This window comes from Ambystoma mexicanum, chromosome 6p (assembly GCF_040938575.1).
Source record: "Ambystoma mexicanum isolate Mex_15411 chromosome 6p, UKY_AmexF1_1, whole genome shotgun sequence".
Taxonomy (NCBI): domain Eukaryota; kingdom Metazoa; phylum Chordata; class Amphibia; order Caudata; family Ambystomatidae; genus Ambystoma; species Ambystoma mexicanum.
The window spans coordinates 801,992,529-802,019,863 of NC_090935.1; the positions used below are offsets into that span (position 1 = coordinate 801,992,529).

General features: G+C 47.8%; 1 protein-coding gene across 1 annotated transcript in view; it reads right to left on the reverse strand.

Annotated features, from left to right (window-relative positions):
- The window catches only part of CHD1 (chromodomain helicase DNA binding protein 1), a 2,212,767-nt gene that overhangs the window by 385,552 nt on the left and 1,799,880 nt on the right, over positions 1–27,335 (reverse strand). Inside the window, exon 30 of the mRNA XM_069625454.1 lies at positions 15,987–16,121. Within this exon, the coding sequence (XP_069481555.1) occupies positions 15,987–16,121 (135 nt within the window). The remainder of the gene's footprint in view (positions 1–15,986; positions 16,122–27,335) is intronic.

Here is a 27,335-nt window from a genome sequence, read left to right on the forward strand (position 1 = left end):
GAACACACTCTTCCAGGAAAGAAATGTGAACTGAGCCTGATGCAATGGTTCGAACGAAGGCCACATTTGTTTAGTAAGAATGACATTGAACTCCCACGCTGCGGCAGGAACCTTCACTGGTGGAAAAGTCATGAAGGGGCTTTCAGAAATTCCTTGATGAGCCTGCAAGACCACAGCAACGGCATGCCTGGTGATCGATTTACCGGGAAATAGCCATGAAGTGCACCTTGATGGAGGCGCGGGCCAATCCTGCCTTGGCTACAGGTACAGCAGTAGCTGAGGGGGCGTGCCTCGTAGGTGTAATTCTATGCACTTTGCACCACACAGTGAAGTGTTTCCATTTGTGGCCATAACGATAGTGTAGTGGACACTTTAGCCTTGGACAGGACCTTACTGCATTCCAGAGGAATGTCATAATGGCCGAACTCTAGGACTGCAGGAGCCACACTGTGAGGTTCAGTGACTCTGGGTCGTGGTGTAGTATCCTTCCTTCTCTGGAAAGGAGGTCGGGAAGGAGGAGGCAGCCGGCGCCAACACCATGCAGAGCAGTTCCGGGTACCAGAAGTGGCGCGGCCATGCCTGGGAGATCAGTATCACCTTGCTGCGTAGCGTTTGAGAGCATTGGATACACAAAGCAAAAGGGGTATTGGAGGGAACGTATACAGGAACAGGTCCTTCCGTGTGAACGAAAATGCATCTCCCAGGCTCCCCGGTTGGGGAAACCTGCTGGAGACGGCTTGGAACTGAGTTTGAGACAAGATGTCTGCGCCTGCTGGAGCTCACACTCGTGGCAGGATCTTAGCTCCCTGCTGAGAGAATCCGCAATGGTGTTCTTGATGCCCCCCAGATGAAAGGGGACGAGAAACATGTCCTGAAGAATGGCCCCGTGCCACGGACTGCAGGACTCTAGGGAGAGAGCGGGGAGCAGGTCCTCACCAACCGGTCCCACAGAAGAGGTAGGAAAGACTTGAAGGCCCAAAACATGGCCCACAGCGCCAGAACATTGATGTGCAGATCCTGCTCCTCTGGCGTGGGACTGCCCAAGTGCACCCAGCCCATCCGTCCGGGGAGGAGTCTGTGGTAACCATAGCCTGGAATGGAGGAGCCTGAAACTGGGCCCCTTGCATGAAATGCTGACACACCCCCCTGCCCCCACCACTGAAAAGCATGTCTGAAGTCCTGGTTGAGGCAATCTTGTCTGTCCACGTGCCGTGACTTGAAACCACCTTCCATTCAGAACCTCCCGTAGAGGTCTCATCTGTAGCCTGCAGAACAGGATCAGATGAATGCAGGACAACATCATACCTAGCAGTGACTTGTTTGCGCACACTGTCACAGACTGGGCTGAAGCTAGGCGATGCACTTTCCCCAACATAGCTGCCACCCACTCCTCCGAAGGTAACGCCAGAGATGCCGCAATGTCAAGGCAGGCGCCCAGGAACAGATCATTCTGCGATGGCACTAAGCAGGAATTCTGAAAGTTGATGGAGAATCCAAGATCCATCAGAAGGCGTATGGTCTCCCTGGTGTGCTGCATCGCCAGAGCCTGATAAGGGTACCGGAAGAGCCAGTGGTCCAGATGGACGTGTATGCCCTTGAGATGAAAGTGCGCTGCCACCAGGGGCAGGCACTTTGTGAACACCCGTGGCGCCGATTTGAGGCCAAAGAGCAGAGCCTTGAACTGATAGTGGCGTCCCAGAACCACAAAGTGCAAGAACCTCTGATGCTTTGGATGTATGGGGATGTGGAAGTAGGCATCCCATAGGTCCAACGTCGCTAGGAAATACCCTTCCTCCAGCTGACCGAGCACATGCTGCAACCTGACCAGCAAGAATTTTTGGGATTGCAGGTATTTGTTGAGGCATCGCAAATCCAGGATCAGACACAACTCCTTAGACTTCTTGCGGTCCAGAAAGTATCTGGAGTACACTCCAGAGCCCCGGAGGTGCAGAGGGACAGGTTTTATTGCCCCTTTTCTTTTAGCATTGCCTGCACTTCTCGAAGCAGCTGGGACATGTGCAGCTCCTTTCTTGCTACAGGAGGAATGCGAGGGCACCTGTAGTCGAATTCCAGGGTTTGCCCTTGACAAAGTATGTCCAGCACCCACTCGTCTGTGGTATGCTCTTCCACTTGGTAATGAAATGAGTCAGACGACCCCCACCGAAGTGCGTAAGAGGGGGTCCGGGACCTGGGACTGATCAGGCTTACTTGGGTATTTGCGTCTGAAGGCCTGCGACCGGCATCTGCATGTCGCCTGGGATGTGGAGCGTGAGCTGAGACGGTACGAGGTGGAGGTGTAGCCCTTAGAGGATCTTTTGAACTTGCCCCTGGAGGATCGATAGGACGAAGACCGTTGCTGCTGCAAGGACCCCAGCGATCTTGCTGTTTCCATGTCCGTCTTTATCGACTGCAGCATTTCGTCCACCACCTTGCTGAAGAGATTATCTCAGTCGAAGGGCATATCCACCACCCAGACGTCGGGTCTAAAGTTGGTGGCCTTCAGCCAGCGCTGACGTCCGAGTGCCACTCCGTTCCCAATTTGACAAAAAACAGAGTCTGTCATTCATAACCACCATGATGGCGTGGCGAGAGGCAACCTCGCCTTCCTGAAATAGAGCTACAGCCTTGGTGTTCCTGTCATCAGGCAAAAAATTCAGGAGTGGGCCCAGCTTGAACCACAACTCCCTGTTATAACGGGTTAGGATGACCAGGGCTTGGCGGCCTTCACAGTTGATGGGGTGGTATAGATGACACGCTTGCCCATTCCATCCAGCTTTTTCCCTTCCTGATCAGGGGGAAACATGGACTTGGTAGACCGGTTTGCTGATCGCTTACTGGCTGCAGCCGAAACTACAGAGTCTGGGGACGGCTGCGATCTGAGGCATTTAGGGACTGAGTCAGGAACCCTGTATTTCTTCTCAAACCGGTCCCATTTCGCTGGTGCGGAGCCTGGGGTCTTCATTAGAGCCAGACCTTCACTAAACCTCGTCCAGCAGAGGAACCGACATAACTGACTTACTGGCCGATGTGCACCTCTGGTAAAGAAATCCCTAATTTCCTCTGGCACTAAGTTGAAGAGGGTAGATGCCCTTGAAAGCCTAGAGTGGAATGAACCCACCTTATGAGGAGGCGATGATGCCCTGTGTGTACCATCGGCACCCAGTGGTACACCATTCGCTGGCACAAAGTCATCAAACTCATCAGTTTTCAATTTGACTGTATCCATGCCCATTCCAGTATGGGGTGGATTCCCTACTGGAACACCTTGAGTGGGGGATGGCGTTGGCCGCCTCAGTGTTGGCCCAGCTCTGTGATGTCTGTGCCAAGGTCTGTGCCTGGGGTGCTCCCCAGAGGGGGCAGTAGCCGCCACTGTATTTCTGACACCAAACTATGTAGCATAGTCAGAATATCAAGGGGCATGTCTCTAAGGCCCTATGGCGGGAACACCGGGGCAGGTACTAACAGAGGGCTAGAACGCCTCACTGGTATTGATGGAGGGCTAGTGCATCTTGGTGGCACTGACGGAGGGCTTGCACGCCTTGCCGGGATTGATGGCCGGTCCTGCCCCACAGGGGGGATTTCCACACCCATTGGGCTGTGTCCAGCTTGGTCTGAGTAGTAGCCTACTTGTAAGGACTTATCGTCTGAGTTTGTGTAGATCGCCATAACAGGATCTCTTGCGACCTCCCTTAGACCCACCGAAGGTCTAGGGAGAAACTCTGTCGACGGGAACCGTTCCCTTGATCGTCCTGCCTCCTTTGGGTAAGAGGAAACAACTGGGGCCTTCAAAGGCTAAGTCGTGGTCGAGGCGGTCGTAGTTGGGGGCCGGGGAGGCAGTGCAACCCTAGGTGACGATTTTGCCATTGACTTTGCTGTGGTCGTCGACGAGAAGCAGCAATGGTCATCGACTGGGCAACTGTCGACAGGGTTCTGGTAGCCGTGGTCGGCAGATGGGGGCCTCGGTTTGTGAGGTACGGACAGTGTCGCCACTGGCGAAGTCATGGACATAGGCGTTGATGAGGACCTCGGAATGCCTTCCTTACGGAATGTTTCCTCGGTCTATCCTTCGATGAACGGCCATGCTTGGAAGAGAGGGAAGGTCTCTCTGAAGATATGCCACCCAGCGGGAAGCTTACCGTGGACGGGGAAGGAGAGCGCATGTGCTCCGAAATGGAAGCTGTGGTAGCGCTGTCCCTTGTCGGGTCTGCAGCGTGGCGCTTGGCCGTACTGTGGACAACCTGTGGAGGAACATCCTCGGCATATCTCAACCTCTTTCCTGAAGATCATGGAGTAGGACCGAGCATCCTGGAGGCCACGCCTGGAGCCCTTTCTTCCTTCAGCCATGCCATCAACCTGTGTCATCGGTCTTGCTTCGTCTTGGCGGGGAAACCTCTGCAAATGTTGCATTGATCCTCGTCATGATCAGGAGGCAGACAATAGAGGGACCTTGTGTGCCGGTCTTCAACGTAGATGTTTCTCAAGCTACATCTGGAGTAGAGTCTGAACAGACTTCTCTTGCCTTCTTCCGACATGGCGAAGGCATGAAGTTGGCCTCGACTAGGCCTTCTGGACTTGAAAATTGGAAGATCTGACTATGTAGTGGTCAATCTTCACTGGCAATGAATCCCCGCTGCCGGCACTGACAAATGGTCCGCGAGCAAGAGTGTTTCAGACAAAAATAAGACAATTTATCCATAGAAAATTCACCAAAAGGAAATCCCTTGAAGAGCAATTGAGAGGACTCCCTGAACCGAAACGTGCAGCAAAAATTTGGAGATGGCCACCAGGGGTGCGGTCGTCAATTGATGGGTCCAGTATGACAGTCTCCAGTAATTGGTTAATGGGAGAAAGGCAGTTTAAGCTTTTAAATTGTTGTAATGTGACTTTTGTGATGTAGTTAGTAATCCAAATGGAGTGTTACGAGTCAAAGTGGATTCTAGCATCAGCCGCTGTTTGACAAGTATAGAGGAAGTTCTGGGAGTCTGTACATAAGCAACTGTAAATAAACAAAGAGAAAAGCGTTCCAGTGTTGGGCAGCCTTCTTTACATAAACCAAGACTGCTTTCTTTGTACTCGAGGATTCCCAGCCTGACAGGGAATATTCATGAGCATGTGAATCCATGCCAGACCCAATGCTGGAGAAGAGGTAATATGTTCCAGGGGTCTGCTCCGGCAGCTTAGAGGCATGACTTCAGACAGAGGTCGAGACGACAGCACCTTCGTCCAACCAAGCCACCAACCTTCTGTGATAGTACCGGAGTGTCTTGTGAGAGAAGGTGAAATGGTCGTTGCTCGGGTAAAGGTAGTCATTGTGATTGTCAAAGGACACCCCAACGGGGCCTGGATGGAAGAGCCAAAACGCGAAATTTCTCAAAGTTAAGAAAAAAAACTTTGAAAAATGAAGTTCTCTTCTAAATCGCCGAAAGTTGTAGAGAACTATTTGAGGACTTCCAACACCAAACGTGTGGTAAATAATATTGACTGTGGGGCAATAGGACGTAAAATGACACTAGAAGAGCACCAAAGTGAAAGCAATTTTTTAATTTAAATGTAAACTGCTTTTAATGTTACAGAGGATTCCCAGCCTGACAACGTGGAATATTCTAACATGTGAATCTATGAAAGATCCAATGCTGGAGAAGAACAAATTACTCACCCCAGGTACTGATCTTTCTACTGATCTTCCCACGGATTTCTCATCTTTGATATACCGATATCCTGCTTGCAGCTTCGGAAACCTTTCGACAACAAAGGGTGGCAATCGCTGAATAGAGGTCCCTCACCGGCTTCCACCTCAACCGCGCCCGCTTGGCCAGGACATCAACATTGGTATAAATAGCACGTACCACGCCTGTTGCTTCAGATCAGGTTTTCCCCCCCTCTTGTTGGACAGCCGCCCTGAGGATTCAAAAAAGTCCTAGGCATTGAAAGAGAGGAAGAAGTAATACAGCAAAATTCACCTACAGTTAGAGGGTCAGATTGCGAGGGCAATGAGGAATCCGCGGGAGGAACATCCAGTAGAAAGAACAATACCAGGGGTAATTTGTTCTTCCAATGGATTGTGTCCTCCCACGGATTCCTCATCTTTGATAGACTCCCATAGCAGTTTGTAAATGGATGTCCGACTAATTAATTTTGTCATTGGTTTACGCTGTGAAGAACAGCTTTCCCAAATCTAGCATCCTGTCCCAACAAGGAATGTAGGCAGTAATGCTTGGAGAATGTGTGTAACGAAGACCAGATTGCGGTTTTTGAAGTATCCTGCACCGGTACACCTGCTTGTAGAGCTGAAGTGGTTTTGTGAGGGGTCAGAAATGCGAGCCAGACACAAATGTATAGATTTCTCAAAAGTTGCCATTTTATTAAATAAAAATTGGTGAGATAAGCACCTATCTTTCCCTAAACCAACAAGTATGTCCCTGCCTAGCAAAAAAATTAAACTAAAGAAAAATGACCTAGTGTCCAAAAAGTCTCTGACCCTCACACTAATACAACATGATACAAGAAATGTTTGGCTGCCTTCAGTTAAACAAAATAACATACCAATTTACACTGCAACTCCCTTCACCTGGATCAATTCAGGAATACCCTGAGCAAAGTTCTGATGCAATAAAGTGCGATTCAGTGCAACACAAAGTATTTTCCATTCACTGTGTCCTTACACTTAGCAAAGCAAATGTCTTTTTCACAGATGTTGGTCACACATCAAAACAACTGTTCTCAGCAGTCTCCCACTTGGTAAAGTAAATGTCTCTTCCTCAAAACATAAGTTCATAAACCAAGGTAATTGTTCTCTTCAAAATGCCATGTAATTATTAGAACATCACTTAGTCTACAAGGAAAACACTAGTCAGGATAGCACAGCCACTACTTTGGTATTGCAATAGTTGATAAGAAGGTGACAAAGTTCTTTCCACCACATCGTTTTATCACACAAATGGTCCTTTTAAATCATCATCTTCTTTCCTGGTATACTCGCCTGCCAGGACGAACTACTGTTTTGTCCTTTTCCTGGTTTACTTGCCTGCCAGGATATAAACTCTTACAACTATAATTGTGTTTAATGGCAATGCTTGTTCCAAAATTCTCCACACCAGTATCCTAGGTGAGGAGGTTTGAACAATGCTAGCTTCTCTTCATAGTCTCTTGTCAATGTGGTATCCCATAAAAGGGGAGTTGCACCCTTGTTGCCTTTGTGTTACTCTTCTGTAGTCTTTTGGCTTCTGGCAATGTGGGTTTTAGGTATCCCAAAATTGGTGCCCCATATAAGGAGAGTTGCACCCTGGCTGACTGTACTGGTTCGATATTCAAAATTATTAATTTCAGCTAATTGTCTTATTCGGAGCACCCCAGGGTCATCTGGCATCTCAGTCCAACTTACCAGTCTTCTCTTGTGTCTCCTATTCACTCGCTGGCACAGCAGCAGATCTTCCAGGGTCTGTGCGCTCTGCTGCCAGCTCCAGTATGACTGTCACAGTAAGAAAAGTCCTTTGGTGGAGCGCTGATTGCCCTGTGGGGTCTCCGCTTCTACTTCCTTACCGGAGTGGTTCACAGTCAGTTAGGAGCTAAACTCTGACACAGCGTTGCTTTCCCCAAACCCGCTTCCAGCTGTGCGCTGCCACACGTCTTTTTCCCTTCATTGGTTTCAGCTGGCGTGTCTTCTGCTTTCATAGCGAGTCCCGCACTCAGAGCTGCTGCCTCTACTACTCCGTCAGCGTCTCCTTCCTCCAATAACTCAATCCAGAGTTTAAATGTGCTGCTCAGGTGCTTCCCACTACAACTAGGCTGCTCATTAAGTTTAATAGTACCCTTAATCTTCATCAACTCAGAGTTACTCTTCCTCGTCCCAGTACTACAGGAATTATGATTTCTGAAGTCCATAGTCGTTTGGGTCTTTTTATATACAGTTAATTTTAACTGGTTTGTGAACTGAAAGTTGTTAAGTTTATGGGAAGCTGGGGAAAAGGTTTGTAAATTAGCCTTAGGTTTAGGACTTCTAACTAAGGTAGAATTACAACAATTCGAGGTGGTCATATTTACTTCCTGAACCCCAATGTACCGACTTTATTCTGTTAAGCAGACTTTTCATAGCCTGTCCTTTGGGTAGTTACATGCGAGGGAAATGTACACTGACAACATGCCATTAGTTATCTGAGTATTATGGGAATCTCATCCTCAAAAGAAGATGAATACCGCGTTATGGAGTTACCACTTCCCCATGACAGCCATTGCCTCCCATGTGATCCTCCCTTATGTTACCACCTCCAGGGTAAAGATCAGGTAGCGCCTGCCTTCCCCTGGCTACATCGGAGGAGACTTCATACTGGGGTTTAGTGATGACTCTGCAGGATTCATCACAGTTGCCACTCCCCTGGTAGAATGTGCCCTTAAACTATCTGAAACAATTACCAGCTAGGTAATAACATTCTGTGATACACAGAAGGATCCACCACGACAAAGTCTGTTCTGTCACAGCCTGCCCTAACCTATGTGACTTGTCTGATGTTAGCTAGTCTCCTTATATAGAAGCTTAACACTGTTTTAGGATTTAAACAATGTAACCTCTCTTTATCCTTGGAAGGGTGAGGAGGTAGGTAAAAAGTAGGTAAAACATTTCTTTATTTGTCAGGTGATATTCCGACACCACCTTCAGAAGAAAAGAGGGATGAATCCTGAGAACAACTTTCTCTTTAGCAGTAGACACCTGCAGCCCCTAGCGTGCCTGATGTAACACGAAAGATAATACTGTGCAAGTATTACAACAGAAAGGATCAATATCTTTAGCTCGCTATCCAGTGATTTTAACAAAAACATTTCAGAGAGGAATGTTTAACGAAAAAAAAAAACAGATTTTTAAAAAAATATATATATGGGTGTGGGATAAGGCTGTAAGTGACTCCAATCAAGCAATCCCACTAAGTCAGTGCCTTGTCTGGGATGCCCAAGGGAAGCCCTTATTTATGTATTTTTATGGCAAGTTATAATCTGGATGATGAACCCTTGTAGAACACCCCTCTCTTAGAATCCCCCTTGACCCCACTGATCCAAGAAGTAGGCTTGTTTTGCAAACTTAAAAGGTTTATTTGAAAAATTAAACTATATATATATATCACACTTTTATAGGAAATTAATAATTGATATCACACTTATGAATATAATGTTAATCAACAATGGGTAACCTAACACTAGCACACTTCTTTACAGTCAATGAGGAGTTGGTATAGGATGGATAAGGCAGCGAAAATACTTTTATGGTTTCAAGGGAAAAGCAATGAGGAATAAATTGCAGTACAGAAATACTTGTTATGATTTTAGCAAAAGGTAATATGATCACTTTTTCTTTTGACAATTCACTCCCCCCTATGCAATATAAGAAATGGAAGGAGAGCACACAGTCTTCAAGAATCCCAACAAATCACACTTTATAATGCAATACACAAAGCGTCCCGCAAAGCGTCCCGCAAGAAAGTGGAAAGTGAATCCCTACCTGGGTTTCAGTGGCCCTTTTTATGTGTTTTGAAAATGGGTGTGTGCCTGGGCCTAGCTAAGCCTTCCCCTTTCACTTATCATTGGCCAAGCTTTCCTCTCTCCCTTGATTGGGGGGAAGAAATGGAGTGTCAGAGTGATGCTATAGGTTTTATGGTCAGAGGAACCTCCCCTTGTCAAATTGCACACAAATCCATTTCCGATCCAAATACATATTTATCCATGTACCATTTTTCTCATATAGGTCCAGTTAACATTTTCTGTAGCACCAAACCATCCGATCCCTGTCTTTGTACGATGTTGTGTCCACTGATGATAGAATTCTCCCCTTTTCATCCAGATAACGACCTCTAAACCTTTCCAGATTTTACACAAATGTGCACCAGGGATATGGGTTTCAGATGATAAAGTGTCAGATTTTTAACATGCATACATTTGGAGTAACAACCTTTTTTCCGCTACTATCCCCAAGAACATCCCACAGGGTCCTAACACCTTTTAAAATGTGCACGGAAAAATCCCAGGAATAATGATATTTATATAATTTTGACCAGTCCGCACTATGAGTTATCTTTTTAAAATTATGCCCTGGTCAAAAAGGGGTGTGGCTTCCCACATCACATGGTGGAATAACTGGTTTATCCACTTCCCCCAAGCTCAGCTTGCTAGCAGAGGCACTGCCCCTCCCAGTTTCCCCCAAGAGGGAGCCATTTTACGACCCCCCCAATATAACATTTGCCTGAGCCAAAGAAGGCCCATTGTTCAGTTCCCTGTAGTCCCCAGGTGCCACTCCCCTTTCAATCAACAGGGCCATGTGATCTCCTTTTGGTGGGGCCAGCAGGATGCAGCCAGGCCTTGGAAGAGTTGTTGAGCCAGTTCAACCCCTGTCGGGGGTAGTTGTCAGGCAGAATTCAGCTAAATGTCACTTTGGTTCCCAGTTTTCTACATTCAAATCCAACTTACATGCAGCTATTTTTTTATATATACATTAAATAATTACTGCCTTCAAGTCATTTCAGAATATAGTTTTACACTGTATCCACCTCTTAGCAAGTCTTTCCTTGGCCTGGTTTCGGTTCATTTTTTCAGTTTTACACAAAAGTCTGGTGGTTTTAAAACGCCGGCTTTCTGATAGTGGTGAGCACCGGTACTGCATCCATTTTTGACATTAAGAAAATGAATTCCCCACAGTTCTGGGTTGCTTTTGGCAATCAGCATTGCCATTCCCAATGGTTTCAGGCTACTGTGTGTGTAGCCCAATGGTGGTTTTAGGCAGTGCCCTCCTGTGCTCACAACATAGGCAAAAATGGGTGGCAGCCTATTCATGTTTTCCCTGTGCACTCTCTGGGGAGTTCTGGCCATCATGATGTTTTCCATGCCAGTACTGCACAGTTTTATGTTAGGGCTTGGATGCATGGGTAAAAACATCCCACAAGGCGGTAAACCGGGTGGGCAGGGGGTTGGAATGGGGTGAAAATCATAAGAAACATGAAGTTTGGCTGGGGGGCCCAAACATTAAAAAATGTAGTTTGTGATTTTTATGCTAAAATCACCTAGAACGCTTTAGCTCTACACCACCTGCAAATTGTGTTCCAATGGCAGTAATATAGAGCTTTTGATGCTGGCATTCTAGCAGAAAGCAACATTTCCATAACGTCATCTGGGAATTCCGGTCATTGCATCTCATCTCGCCCTTTCAGGAACCATGCGTGATGGTTCAGAGTCTTGACTTCTGGATGGAGAAGCAAATCTGCTCTCTGGGGAAGACTAATTGGAGGCCAGATGGACATGTCAAGAAGTTCCAGCTACCACGTCCTCCGGGCCCAATCCAAAGCAATCAGAATCATGGCTTTCCCGAACTTCATGAACCTCCTGATGATCTGATGAACGACGGGGAATGGAGGGAATGCATACAGGAGTGGAAAATCCCAGTCCACCACAAACGTGCCCCCCTGAGCTCCACTCTGAGGAAATTCCCTGGAGCAGATCAGCCAGTCCTGTTGATACTGGACACGAACAGATCTACTTGAGCGGTTCCCGAAAGGGCAAAGATCACTAGAAGGACTTCCTGAGTCTAGGAATGCTCCAAAGAATTCCCGCTTTTGAGAAGGTGCCACGTGGGACTTCTTCAAGTTGAGGTAGAAGCCCAGTCTGTGGAGCAAGTGGCAGGTGCTGCCGAGACGTTCCAAAGCCTGTTTGGGAGAACGAGCACTGATGAGCCAATCGCCTAGGTAGGGAAAGATGTGGATCCCTCCCCTCCTTAGATTCACTTACACCACTGCCATCAACCTGGCGAAGACCATCAGGGCGAAGGTGAGCCCGAAAGGCAGTGTAAGAAACAAAAAGGGAGAACTGCCAATGGCGAACCTCAGGCACATCCCGTGCTTGGGATGTTTAGGAACATGAAAGTAAGCATCTTGAAGATCGAGAGATACCATCCAATCCTAGAGTTAAAGCCTGGAGGATCTGCAAAAGGGTGACCATCTTGAATCTGTCCTTCCTCAAGAACTTCTCTGGTCCAAGATGGGTTGGAGTCCTACATCTTTCTTGGGAACCAGAAAATAGTTAGAGTACCAGCTTTTGTATTGCTCCGTTACAGGCACCATTCTCCAGTAGGGAAAGAATCTCCTGCAGAAGGAGCCGGTCTGGTCCCTGAAGAGATTGTTTGCTCAGGGGGCAATCTGGAGGCCTTTTCAAAAATAGAAGGCAATATCCCTGGGCTACTGTTTGAAATGCCTAATCATCTGAAGTAATACTTTGCAATTCTTCAAGATGCTGAGTCAATCTGCCCCCACTACAGATGTGTGAGTAATAGAAGGTAACGATGTGGAGATTGCTTGAATCCTTCCATCTCTGCAACCTCATAGTCTACGAGGGAATCTTCTTTGTCCTCTCTGGGCAAAATGGCCCCTGGCCCTACCGACTGAAGAGTAATATTGAAAGTAACACCCTTCTACAAGTTGTCTGGCTTTGCTGAGGTTGTCAGATTATTGCTCCTAAAGATTTAGCAGACACCTTGGAGGCTTGCAATTTCTCAAGCCTCATCAAGTGCCAAAAAGTGGGATCCATCAAATGGCATGTTTAACAGCCTATACTGCACATCTGGGGCAAATCCCCACTTACGCACCCACACAAACATTTTTGTGACTGTGCTAGCTGCCATGGAACGACCCACACAATCTGATGCGTCCAAACCTAATTGTAAGGATTCACACGCTGCATCCTTGCCATCCTGGATAATATTCAGGAATCCCTCTCTCATTTCCCCTTCAGGGATATGCTCAACTGCTTGGCTATGATACCCCACAAGGTGAAGGTGTATTTTGCAATGCACAAGAGGCATTAATGGTCTTCAATGCCACACTTCCAGCTAAACTAAGTCTCTTACCCGAAACATCAAACTTTTTGTTATCCCTATTGTGATGTATTGTAGGGTAGGCAGCTGCCTTTGAAGTTGTTTTAGCAGCTTGCACTACTAAATTCTCTGGAGTAGGATGTTGAGAGAGGAATTCTGGATCAATAGATGGTCTATATTTTCTAAGCAGATCCTTACTGACAGCTAGCGTGGTTTCTTGTTTCCGCCAGTTTTCCAGAATGTTGTTCCTCAAAGCAGAGTGGAATGGCAAAACAGGCTCCTTGGGAGGGTGGGTCCCTTGTCCAGGATGTCTGTTAGATCATCCTGCTCCATGTCCTTGGCAGGACGACCCCAACCAAAATAATCTGTCACTTTACTCATGACAGACCTGTAAGAGCCACTAAGACCATTAGATCACAAGATCAACTAGATCATTCAGAAACATCAAGGCCTAAGAATGATTACTGTACTCCCTTGTTCCCTACCATCTTGAAGCACTCCACCTGTGTATAAGCGCTGTATACATAAACAATTACAATTAATGTGGCCAACTGAGTCTGAAGTAGCAAATTCTACCTCTAGTGAGGTATCAAGACCACTAGCATCTTTTAAATACTCATCCAAGTCTTTTTACCTAGAGTCCTCTGAGATAGGTTCCTCGGGTACATTAGGAGTGCCATATTTTAACCCAAAGAAAGCATTGTCATCCTCTTCCTCCTCAAAAGTGGATTCCATGGACAAAGTCTTTTTTAGATAAAGGCTGAAAAGCCTTTGATGGGTCAGAGTATGTGGTCAATGGTTTTGAAGTCAAAACCTTTGACGGAGTCGAATGCGGCGGCAGTGGCTTCTACTTTTCCTGTGGAGGATCCTTCTCTGACACACTACCCAGGCTCGAAGGCGCGAGAAGTAGTCTTAGGCGATTCCCTGTCAGCTTTGAGGCACAATGGGGTCAGAAGTTTTCTTTGGTTCTTGTGAAGGCCTGGGCAAGGCCACCTTCGAGACACTTCCATCATTTCATTACCAAACTCCTCCCAATCTGCTTTAGAGGCAGATTTACTGGGGAAGTATACCTTTTTCTGTTGGTTGAGGAGTCTGGCGAAGATGACAAGCAATGGCCCGCTTTTTCGATTTTCATCATGACGAGGACGAAGAGTGCTGTGAATCGCTCCTGATGTGCTTCGAGCGCATTTACGAACTCAGAGTAGATCTGTACCTCAAACATTTTTCTTCAAACAATCTCCTCTTCAAGGGAGTGGACAAAGGAGATTTGGACACCGCTCAACCTACAGTGAGTTTTGTCTTCTCCTCCTTCAAGGCATGGCTGGCCATGGATTGGCATGGCCCGCAATTGTTGACCATGTGATCCACCGCAAGGTACCAGAGGCATATCCTGTGCAGATCTGTGATCGACATCGAGGCACAGACTGCATACCTTGTGAACCCTGTTATAAGATTAGACCTACTCAAACTGCAAGCTAGGCAATTGAAAAATCGTGGAGGCGACCAAACCGTTCGAAGTGTGCTGTGCATGCGAAAAAATATAACTAAGGCAACGGGTGCGTTGCGTGCTATTCATACCAATGTCAAAGCCGAGTGCAGGGATGGGAGCGGCAGAGGGCCCTCGACTCGAGGACACAGAGCGCCCTCTGCTGTCAAAAGGTTTCTGAATCTGCAAGCAGGATACCGGTATATGAAAGATGACGAATCTGTGGGAGGACACAATCCATCAGAAACCTGTATTAATCATTTCATGAAAAGAAGAAATGTATTTTAGAAATTTTAAAACATTTATTAAATAGAAATACTGGCAAAGACAGCAGTTTTGGGGTAGACAATGCCATAATGGTACTACCTGGCCAGAAGGCAAGAATTGGTCACAGGCAAGTTAAGCAGACAAATTGTAAAATAAAGCCCTTTTGGTTTTTAAAAAGATTTTCTAACCCTTGAATTTTATGGGGAGCCATTCTATTTCAAGGGCAAGGGGTATACATCACCAAACGTGGAATTCACAGCACTGCAGAGTAATATGTCCCCCCACCTCACTTGAGAGAGAGCCTACAACCCTTTCCAAACAGACCTGCACCACCAGTGTAGAACAAATTTATTTGTGCCCTTTAGAGGAAAATGTTTCCCCAACAGCAGATACTGCTACCGTGCATATCAACATTGTTTAAGATTCGTTTGGATCATCAGGGAATGTTTTTCAACACTTAAAAGGGAAATCAGGCAGATCCGGAGATACAATGTTTGAATCCCACAGCAGTCAGACTGGGGACTGTACCACAGGGAAAACCCGCAGACAAATATGAAAGCAGGATTTCTCCAGGGGCTTGGGCAGATGTAGGGCTTTTAGTATTTAGCTGTCCTAGTGGAGTGATCATCCCCTGACTGTAGCATCCAGCCACCCGAGCCCCTTTATTCATCAGTCCGCAAAGCTGGGTAGGTCAATTCATAACAATGGGTAAAAAGCCAAACAGCATACACAAGCTTTGTGTCCCAACTCGCATCCCATCTCCGTCCTGTCTGGACACCTATGCCAATAGTTTTTGCTTTATTTGTGGTGCTACGGTAGCACCTAAAAGCCAAATTAAAAAGATAAGGCTTAGGAGGATAGTATGGGAAGGCGCACCATGCTGGAAAATCAATATGCAAAGAAAAACAAACTAGGCCCACACCCTGAACCACAATTACAATACAATATAAAAACCATGACTATGGTAACAACCATCACCATTGAAAATAAATTATTACATCAGTGACATCATGAAGTAGCACAACTACCACTAAGGTATTGAACACTTCAAAATCTACCCTTTTCTGGCCACATTTCAAAAAGAAACCAAAAATGTGTAGTAATAAAACTGAGGCATGGTTATAGTCAACACAAAACGGATAAAAGACTCAAAACCACCCCTCACAGACTTGTATAAGAAACGACCTAACTACGAAACACGTCAATCACCCACAACGATAGACTAACCGTTACACAGATTTTTAGTCAACTGTGAAACACTTGAGATCCACAATAACTATGATTTTCCACTAAAGGAAAATGCCATTACGATGCACACCGAATTAAATGAAACTTTGTAACAAGCTTATAAAAAAATAAATTGCCCAGCTTAAACTATTAACAAATGCTCACCTTTTGTTCACCCTCGTCCATGTCAGATTTTTCTGAGGAAGGTGGTGTAGATTCAAGTTTTGCCTCCTCTTCCAATTTTATAGATCTGGTCATTTTGCTTTTCTTAGTCCTCATTTTCCTCCTCTTTGAATTTCCCTACAAAGGAACACAATGATATAAAAACCTATATACGTAATCCAATATTCATTATTAGATCTGTAGTTTGTATGCAGATTATTTATAAAAGTAAACGTCAATACATTCAGTGTAAACCTTACTTTATCTACCCGTCTCAAGCCCACTGCCGCCAAATCCACGACAAGCACAATATGTATGACTCCACTTGCTTCGGTTAACCCTCCTGTTCCTGGTGACTCTTTGTACATACCCTGTCTCATCAGGAAAGCCGCTATAAAGGGAAGTAGGGGGAGGATGCAAAGTAATTCATAAGACAAACAAGTTACTTACCAATGGAAACATTCTTTCGATTGGATGTTCCTCCCACTTATTCCTCATCTTTTGATATATCCATATTCAGCTTTGGAAATATATTTCAGCAGGGGTTGCTGCGCATCGATGCCGGTGCACTCCATGTCCCTCAAGGGCCTCCACTGCAACGTCACCACTGGTAGGAATAGCACGTGCAGCGACCATTAGCTTCAGTTCCGCTTTGATGCGTTCCCTCCATACTTTATGGTGTTACTTTGCCTAATACAGTATACTGCCTTGAAAGAACGTAGTGTAACAATACGGAACTATAACTGCGGGGTAGGTTGGGAGGGGCGATGAGGAATACACAGGAAAAACATCCAATCGAAAGAACGTTGCCATGGGTAAATAACTTGTTCTTCGAATGGATTGTGTCCTCCCACGTTTTCCTCATTTTTTGATAGACTCCTAAAGCAGCGTTATGTTTTGGAGGATGGAGTAAGAATTTAGGAGTTTCTTATGGAGTTGTGTGAACAGAATGTAACACTGCCTTCCCAGACCCGCCTTCCTGGCCTGAGGAGGAAGAGTCCAGACAATAATGCTTTGTAAAAGTATGAATGGAGGACCATGTGGCCGCCTCACAAACATCTTGAATTGGGACTCCCATCTGTAAAGCAGAGGATGTAACCATGGCCCTGGTCGAATTAGCTCTCAGACACTGAGGAGGATCTTTTCCAGCTAGTCTATAGCACCCAGAAATGCAATTTATGCCCGTATAACCAACGAACAGTTGATCATCCTGTCGCAATTTCAACCTTCTAGAAATATAAAAACGAAGTGATTGCCTTGGGTCAAGCCTGTGCAATCTCTCCTCCTCCTTTCCAGGGTGAGGAGGTGGATAAAAAGAAGGTAATACAACTTTCTGTGTTAGATAAAAATTCGACACAATTTTGGGCAAAAATGTGGGTTTAACTTTAAGGCCCACTCTGTCCTTGAAGAAAATTGCATAAGGAGGCTTGCAAGACAAGGCTTGAAGTTCACTCACCCTACAGGCTGATGTAAGAGCAACTAAAAGAATGGTTTTGAAGGTTAACAACCTTAAGGACAAGAATCAATTGGTTCAAAGGGAGCACACATGAGAAATTTTAGAACCAGATTAAGGTCCCAAACTGGAACCTGAAAAGGGATCAGAGGGAACACATTCGTCAGTCCCTTCAGAAATTGTATCACATGTAACATTTTGAAGAAAGATACCTCAGCAGATGAGCGCTTTAAAAAAATGAACAGCGCTGCCAGATATCCTTTTATTGTGCCAACCTGGAGCCCCAAATTAGCCAGATGTAGCCAGAACGATAACACCATAGGTGTACTGCGCATAAAAAAGGGTCCACATTCTTGTCCCTGCACCAGCTCAGAACTTGTTCCAACGGCATCAGTACAAGGATTTTGTTGCTGGCCTTCTGCCCAAAAGCAAAATATCCATTACGTCATCTGGGAGGTCCCAATCTCGCAACCTCTCAGAAATCATCCGTGAAGTTTCCTTTTTTAATTTTTTTTTTATTAATTCCAACATGGTCACCATACAATAACAGCAAATATGCATGTCAATTCTCATACAGTTTCATGTTGTATTTATCACCCCCCTGACCCCCCCTCCTCCTCCCTCAACACCTTTCTGTGGGCATCCCCCATCCTCTCCACCTGAAGGGCTGTTTTCCTCCGGGCTTACCCAGTCGGACCCAGACAGTGGCGCTACTATTTGTTTCCAGGCAGTCAACGTGTCCACTTCTTCCTCCCCATCCGCTGCTCCATTCCACACTGTAGTTTCGGCATTCGCCCATTTTTGAAGATCGTGCTACCAGGCTTCTGCTTTCAGTCTCCTGCTTGCTTTCCAACCCATTGCTATCCTACGTTTAGCAAGTATGTATGCCAGGTCTTTGAGTTTGCTCACATGTTTGAGTTTACGCGGCCTGGGGAACCCCGCCCCCCCAACATGCATGCATGCATGCCCAAGGGGAGTTCACATCCAAGTTTCTCTCTTTTCTTGCCATGAGGTGAGCCACCCCCCTCGAGAAGCTCCTTATTTCGGGGCATGCCCAGAACATATGTACCATTCTTGCGTTCAACTCCAGGCATTTCTGACATGTCTGTGTTCCAGCGTTTTTAAACTTGGCTATCTTCTTAGGGGTCATGTATGCTCTGTGGGTGACATATAACTGAATCTGTTGCAATCTCACGTTCCTCGATACTTTTTTGTGGTATACCTGTACCCTGATCCACAGCCCATCTCTCATTGATTCCCCAACCTCCTCCTCCCAATCTCGTCTGGATCACCTCCTTCCCAACCTTAGACATCAGCAGCTCATATTCGGGAGCCCTCATGCCCCTCGCCCCTTCTGATACATCAAAAAAAAAATCTACGGCGGTGTCAGGCTGTTGGGTCAACACTGCCTCGGACCATGTACCTTTTTATCATCTTCAACAGCCTAGCATGTGTGATGTATGGTCCTCGATGTAACCATGCATGAAGGTTGAGTGTCTTGACCTCTGGATAAAGAATCCAACCTTTCTCCCGCGTGAGAAGATCCTCCCTTTGCAGAAGAAATATTGGAGGGCAGATGAATATGTCCTCCTGGCCCAATCCGGAGCCATTAGGATCATGGTTTCCCCAAACTTTCTTAACCTCCTGCTCACAAGAGGAATGACGGGGACTGCAGGAAACGCGTGCAGGAGTGGAAACTCCAAGTTCACTACAAACGTGGAAATTCCCTGGAGCAGTCCAGTTCGCATTTCTGGTTGACACTGCATGCGAAAAGATACACTTGAGGGGTCCCCCAAAGGGGCAAGGATCTCCTGAAGGACTTCCTGAGCTGGCATGATCTCCTCTCCGGCTAGGTGAACTGCTGATAGGGAGATTCCCTTGTAAATTGCCTAGAACCAGAGCTGCATTGCTTCTCTGCACAAGGTAGTGACCCTACATCTCCCCTCTTGTTGAGGTAGTAGTACATGGCCACTGTGTTGTACATCATCATCAGGACAGTCTTTCCGCTTACAGGGGGCAGAAAGGCATTCAGCGTTAGTCCGATTGCCCTCAGCTCCGATGGAGACCAACGACTGCTGATTGTCAGCTCGTTGGCATGTGCTCCCCACCCTGTGAGAGAGGCGTCGGTAACTACGGTTACCTCCGGCCTTGGTTGCCAAGAGGGTTCTCCCTTCAGAACGTTTTCCTTGCAGGCCCACCACATAAGATCCTTTTTGACTCTGCTTGGAACTTGAAGAAGGTCTGACACACTGCCTGAGAATTCGAACCATTGAGTCCTGAGAGCCCAGTGGAGGGATCTCATTCTAAGGAGAGCGTCTGGCACCAGAAAAGGTCGGGAGACACTGTGCACTCTGGAAGTTGGTGACCATCTGCAGAATGTGTTGAGCCCTCACCTCGGGTGGCAAGGCTTACCCAAAGGATGCATCCAGGATTGCTTCAATGAATTGGAGCCTTCGAGATGGTATAATATGGGATTTCTTGTAATTGAGGGAGAAGCCCAGTCTGTGGAAAGAGTGGAAGGTTACGCTGAGATGTTCCAGTGCCTAATAGGGTGACTGAGCCCTGATCAGCCAATCGTCCAGGTAGAGGTAGACGTGAACCCCACCCCCCCTCTCCCGAGACTCGCTTGCACAACTGCCATCAACTTGGTGAAAACCCTTGGGGCGGAGGTCAGCCCAAAAGGCAGAACTAGAAACTGATGAGAACCGTCAGCGGCGAACCTCAGGAACCTTGTGTGCTTGTGATGGATTGGCACATGAAAGTAAGCATCCTGAAGGTCCAATGATACCATCCAGTCCTGAAGCTGATGGGCATGAAGGATCTGAGAGAGGGTAACCATCTTGAACTTGTCCTTCCTGAGGAACTTGTTCAAGTCTCCTATGTCCAAGATGGGTATCAATCCTCCGTCCTTGTGAATTAGGACGTAAGGGAAGCACCATCCCTTGTCACTCTCCGCTACAGGTACTGGTCCTACAGCACCTTTAACCAGCAGGGTCAACATTTACTGCACAAGGAGCAGATCTGGAACTGCTCCCCAGTGGATGATCCAGAGTTTTTTTTTTTTTTTTTTTAGAAGGCAGTAACCCTGGGCTACTGTTTCCAATGCCCATGCATCTGAAGTAATACCCCACCATTCTTGCAGATGCAGTGAGTCTCTGCCTCCCACCAGGGTTTTGTGGGCCAAGACCTCAGAGAGGTTTTGTGGTGGCTGATGCAGCAGCTGAGTGTAAAGTAGCCGTTGCGGGCGAGCGGGATAGAGTAGGAAGGAGAGGGTACAAATATACCTTTCTGAAAAGTGTTTTTTTAGGTGCTACTTACACCGCATGGGCAGTAATGAGAAGAGCAGGAAGATTGCAGAATTTCAGAATATGCAGTTATAAGATTCTCTGCTACCCCCAACTCTAAACCCATTCCTAGGCATGTGGAACTGAGTGGCGGAGATAGCATCCTACTTGACCCCCTTTTTAAGAAGAACTGGCGACTTCACTCAGAATAATTCACACCTACCTTTAGTGCAGAGGGAGGGATGCTGGGCAGGTCACTGCATTCTCTTCTGCTCCAACTGAGGCACTTTTCAGGTAGAAGTTGCATGACTTTCAAGTGAATCCTACTGGCTGATCCGGCCCCAGCACTGCTGCCTAAGCCAACTTCTCTCAGCTGCCCCCTTCTGTCAAAGTCATTGTGTTCAGTCAATAAGCAGATGCCGGCTAAACTGAAGAGTATTTTTGATGAGCCCGAACCAATCTACTTTAGCGTAGAAGTCCTGAGTGCGGGAGCTGATATTGACTAACTTCAAGTGAAGTATCCAGACCACGGAACCTGGAGCAGGGTCAGAACTTCAGGGTGATGGGGAGAGGGGTGGGATGTGTGAAGGCTTTTGGGGTTTGTCTGCCCCAGTGCTAGACTCACACATGCCTGGAAGCGTTTTGAAATAGGAGCCACATTTAGAGCCCTTTTGGAGTTTCAGTGAGTCCTTGTCAGGCCTGGTCTTGTCCTTCTGCACTTGCATCCTGTTAGGACAGCTTTCTGAAGTCCAACTAAGGGCTCAGTAAAACCATTCAACTGAGACAGTACAAGACTCCACTCTTAGCATAAGGCTGTGCCACCCGAGTTCATGGTAGTTAGATAAAGAAGCCAGGCTCATTTTAGGAGGGAGAGAGGGCTGTAGAATCAGTACAAAGAAATCGTATTATACATATCGTCCAATGAAACACTGGCACACAAGTTATGGTAAAAATAAAGGGTATATTTTATATACAAGCAGACCAAGAGACTCCCAGACAGAGCAAGGCACAGTGTGGGCGGCAGTCGCTGTTGAATTTCTGAAACAAGCACGTGAAGCATGGTCAGAATGTCCTAAGATCTGTCCCAGGGCTGAGGCGTGGAAGGAATGAGAGGCGGAGGATCCGGACTGGTGCACCTCTTCTGGCGATGTGGAGGACCAGGCTCGCCTTCTGGTGACCCACCTACAGACACAGGCCCCCGACCCCCTTCGTGGTACGAATACTAGTCTTCGGGCAGATTGTCGTCACCCTCATTGGAGCTCGTATAAATCTGTACTGGTCTCACCGGGGCAGCAGTGGTTCTGTACTTTTCTTATGGTCCATAGGAGTTTTACCCTTATCCCTCTTTGGAGACTTCTGGGGAGGAGAGGTTGCCGTCCTCAACACTAAGAGGACTCCCACCACTGAAGCGTGCAGTAAAAAGCTGAAAATGTCCACCAGGGGTGGGGCTTACGGAGAGGACAGTCATTGGATGGGGGCAGTATGACCCGAAAAAGGGTTAATGGTTTAGAGGAGAAATACAGTTTTCAATCGAAAGTGAATCTTTTTTTCTTTTACCAGGGAATATTCATGAGTATGTGAATCCATGTCAGACCCCATGATGGAGAAGTGCTGCATCGTCTTCCGAAGGGACTGAATCCTTTTGCCCGTGGAGAACACCCTCTGAACAGCTGTGTTCCATCAAACTCTGAGGAACATCAGGTCCCAGGAAGGAGTTAACTGCATCTTCCGCTGGTTGAGGGAAAACCCCAACGGATGACGAACATCTGCTAGCCACCGGTAGGAGTGCCCCACCCCCCTCGAGCAAGATGGCCCTCACCAAACAGTCGTCCAGATAGGGGTAGAGCTGATGGTCCTCCAAGCAAAAGAGGCCAGCCAACGCGTTCATGAGATCTGCGAACACACGAGGGGCCGAATTCAGGCAGAATGGCAGCACCCTTTAATGGAAGTGGTGTGACAATCATGAAACGCAGGCACTTCCGGTGCGGTTGGTAGATGGGGACATGTACGTATGCATCTTTGAAATCTAGGAACACATCCAGTCCCCTGCGCACAGCAACTCCATTATGTGTGCTGTGGTGATCATCTTGAAGCGTTACAGAGGTAAAGACAGGTTGAGAAACAGGACTACCCTGCGGCCAGCCTGGTTGTTCTTGGGTACCGCAAAAATCTTGGAGTAGAACACGGAGCTCCACAACCTGCATGTACAAAAGAAGAAGGATCCCATTCAACAGCGCAGGTGACCCCATCTGCAACAGAGGAGGTGCAGAGGGTAGAGGAAAAGGAAGATGAAGACTGAAGCCCATGGAGACTACCGAAACAATCCAAGGACTCCTGAAAAAATGCTTCCAGCTTTCCACAAAGATAGCAAGCTGTTAGTCAGAAACCTGTGCAGTTCCCTCTGGGACCACTGCAAAAGATTTAAGACTACAGGTGTTTGGCAGTAAACCCACTTGGTAGCAGTCTGCACCACACAGATTCACTTGGTAGCTGTGGCTGAGCAGTCAGACTTCCCTCAAGAAGAGTTAGGCAGTATACAGAGTATTCACAATAGGAAAAAAAAGCAAGTCTTACACAAAGCCCCACTTATTTTCAGACAGCGGTGAGCGCTTAACGTAGATGGCACTCTAATAATTCGTTTTTAAAAGGGAGAGAAGAGCAGAGAATAAATTGAAACAGATCCCAACACTTTTTCACGAACACAAGAGAGGAAGGCAAAGTAACACCGTGAGTTTAGAGTCAGTAGGCCGGAACCACTTTAAGAAGATCAAAACGAAGTGTGTCCAAGGTCACACGGTTGCAGTGCATAAAGGTCTTGTAATGGTTCAAAAAAGGAGTTGGACCAAAGAAAGGGACCAGTTAGAAGGTCAAGGCGGCCAGCCCAGTCCAGAAGGTTAAAGGGTTATTATTACCTTGTAGCAATCTTTAGAAAGGGAGGCCTGGCGGACACGGTACCTTAAAGTGGTGAGAATGCTCCAACGGGGGCAGTTGTTCCTGGCAGCGGATGCAAGTCGGTGCTTCATCCGGAGGGAGAGAGGATCTCGTCGGGGAGGAAGACAGGAGTCCGTTGCACTGCCAGGGAAGAAACCAGCCACAGAGTTCTCAGTTAAAAGGAACGGTCCTTTAGTTCGCGGTCCAGTGGTAAGTGGCTATCCGGTTGCTGGGGTGCTTGGCATGGGCAATTCAACCACAAGCCGGTCTGGGGTGCGAAGAGAAGAAGGTAAACTGGTTGTGCCCACCAGTCAGGGGAAGAAGCCTCTCCAGCCGGGAGATCTTCTCGGTCGTCGGGGAAGTGGTGAGTCGGTTCCGCAGGGCTCCACCGGTTGTGTCGTGGTAGGTCGGCTCAGCTTCTCCCTTGTCGGATTCTCAGGTCCTGCGGCGACTTCTGAAGTTCCAGTCCCCAAAGCCCCCAAAAAGGTTATGCAGCACACCCCAATTCACTCAGCCTAGCTGTCAATCAAACATGCTAAGTGGTGAGTCGGCCGGCTCACCACTTGGGCCAATCACACAAGAGTGCGACTTGAGTTACCAAGGTAAATCAGTCCAGGGTGCCTAAAACCCCTCCCACACCCCCTGTGGTACCCAGACAGAGTGGCACCACTTTTGGAGGCTTCTGTGGAGAAGCCCGCCAAAAAAGTGGAACAAAGGGCTCGACTTGGGTTGGAGTCACAGAAGAGAACACAAACGCCATTTTAGAATCGAGTCCTGGCAAAAAATAGCAACCGGCGAATTAATATTAAATAAATAAACCGGCGGTATGTTCGAGGCTATGAGAATTAAATAATTAAAGTTGGTAGCCTCGAACAATGGGAAAATCCCATAGGAATATATTTGCGGTCGAATATAAAAAGTAGTATCCACTGCCACCAGCCAAAACTCGATCAGGGGGGACGGAGACGTGCCCCCTCGACTAACAGACCCCGGGGCAATCGAATTGCCCCGACCAGTACGTCCACAATATGATGGTTTGTACTGCTTTCCGTTAATAATTTGGGACTAGTAAAGCCAATGGTGACTTTACATGCCCTGGGAGACAGTAGTCAGTCCCAGGGTATGGAGTCTACGGTGGGGCGTCACTATGACACCCCGGTGTTACTGCACGGAGGGTGCTGTGTAACACACATAGAATAAAACACATGAGACCCTATGGAGTAAAGGAGCCCATAAAACACATTAGCAGTCAAAGGAACACCATAAATCATGTCCAAGAGTGGGAGAAAGAGTCTCACTCTTGGCAGGAGAAAAAAACAAACTCCAGAAATCCAGCAAAGCTGCTGGGGGACTCACTAGGTTAGGAAATATAGCCTAAAGAGAGAATTCTCCCCCAAGCTGGCCCCCCCACAGGCGAACTGTGTTCCGTGACCAAGACGTCATTGCATTTTGGCGTCTGAGGCGGGAGCGGAGGAAGGGGGAGTGAAAAAAGCCCTGCAAGGTCCACTGCTGGAGTGGGGTTTGAACATGGACCTGCCATGGGTCTGAGGAAAGGACTTTTGCCCAGGCTTTATCAAGATGGCTAAGGACTTAGCAGTCTATGTGGAGGTCTTCTTTTTTGTTAGCTTTTCATCAATGGGCGAATGAAACCGTTCCCTTTTGAACGGAAGGTCTAGAATCCACTCCTGCAAATCAGTGGAGAATTGTGTGGCACGCATCTATGCAGTCCTCCTCATCTCGACTCCTAGGCAGAAGACTGCTGGCCATGTCTATGTGGGAGACCAAGGACTTCATAAGATCCTGCGCAACCGCTTGGGCATGCGCCTGCCCTGCTTTGAAGGAGGCCTGGCCCACCGGGGGAGATCCGGCAGAAACGCCCCAATCTCTCGCCACAGCTTCTGGTTCACTGCAGCAAGGAGGGCGGCCGCTTTAGCCTGTCGGAAAGTGAAGCCCGGCGTTGAGTTAACACCTCCTGCCGAAAGACTTGAGGGCTTGTCCTCCTTGGACAAAAAGCTGGAGGTGGCCCAAGCCGCAGAGGACGAAAAGGAGAGCTTTGAATACAAAGATGCTGCTGCCACGACTGAAGAGAGTGGTTGATTGTGGGGCGACAGGAGGACTGGTTCCCCATCCAAAAGCTGAAACCAGCTGTCCAGTTTTTTTATTTATGTGGCCGTTGGCACAAGGCTTCTCCCAGACCTTAGCAAAGAAAGTAAGTATTTCTGAAGGGGGATGCCCGAGCTGCCAGTGGCGCGCAGGGCCAAGACCTCTGCCAGCACCCATGGCTCCTGGGGGGACTGCTCCAGATGGGGGACCCTCAATCACTCAGCAAGGCCTTGAAGGTGGACATGAAATGCTTTCACTGATGCAGAAGGCTCGCCTCCCGCCCCGTTTTGCCAGATGGAGGGGAGTCCGGATCCTGCATTTGAGGAGTCAGAGTGGTCCCCCCAGGTCAGCTCCCAAAAGGTGGCTGAGCATCGACAGGCAACTGAGGCGGTGGCACTGGAGATGGAAGACTGAGGCCCTGGCAGAACCTGGGCCGGAGGGGGAACAGGCTGCAGTATTGGAACCTGCAGAGGGACCGATGGAGGGGGCATTGAAGGCACAACCTGCAGGACTAGTTCCTTGATGAGGTTCTTGAGGAGCCCAGACATCCGAGGGGAGCACATGAGGAGGAGGAAGTGCTTATAAAAAAAAAATAATAATCGATCCTCACAGGCCCCGCAAGGGTCACGAGATGGGGCACGGCCCACTGCCGTGCTGAGCATTCTGTCCTGGTCCAAGCGCTGAGGAACCTGGGAGGGGTAACCGAAAGGCTGAGAGGCATAGATGTACCCCCGTGGGAACAAACCTTCTGGGGCCTGGAGCCCGACTCCGCTCCCCAAAGAAAGAGGACTGGATCCAACTTGTGCCACCCAATTTGAAGGCAATAGGCCTTGAATCTGAATCTAAAATGGCCTTCGGCCGTGCAGACTATGCCACGTGCTTGTCAGCCATCTTGGGTCCTTGTGCAATGCCATGGGCGGAAGGGAGCAAAGGCCCGAACCCTGTGCCGGGTCCGACATAGTAGAGGACTGTTTGCGTCACCGAACCAGATGCAGAAGTTACGACCTCAGAGATGGGTCTGGTAGGCCCTGGGCCCTTGGCTAGCGGGCCAGTAGTCGATCATCCCCTTGTGACAACCTCTGAGATGGCTCCGGTATGATGGGAGCCCTCAGCTGGGGAGCTGGTAGTCTAACGGGATTGCGCCTCAGGCTGCCGCCTCGAACTGGAGCTCGAAGGCCCCTTGCACCCACCGAAGAAGAGCTGGAGCGTCCCTCGGTGGACCGCCCAGAAGAGCCTCTGGGCCCGTTGGTTGGGAGCCGGTAGCCTTAACAGCATCAGGTTTGTCCAAGGATCGCCCACAAGAGCCCCTTGGCTTGGGAGCCGATACCCTTAATGGCCTCGGATTTGCCGCCAGTACCAGAGTCCAAGGTAGCTTTGCAGCTTTTTGTTCCATACTTCCTGATGAAGACGTTGTGCAATTGACAATTACGTCGAAACCGGTTGAGCTTTGGGGATGTGATCTACATAATTTCTTTTTGATGGCCCTTACCATAGATTGTCTTAATCATTTCTATTGTATATGTGTTTCTACTTCTAAAAAATATTAAATTAACCAGACGGGATGCGAGAACTGTGCTCACT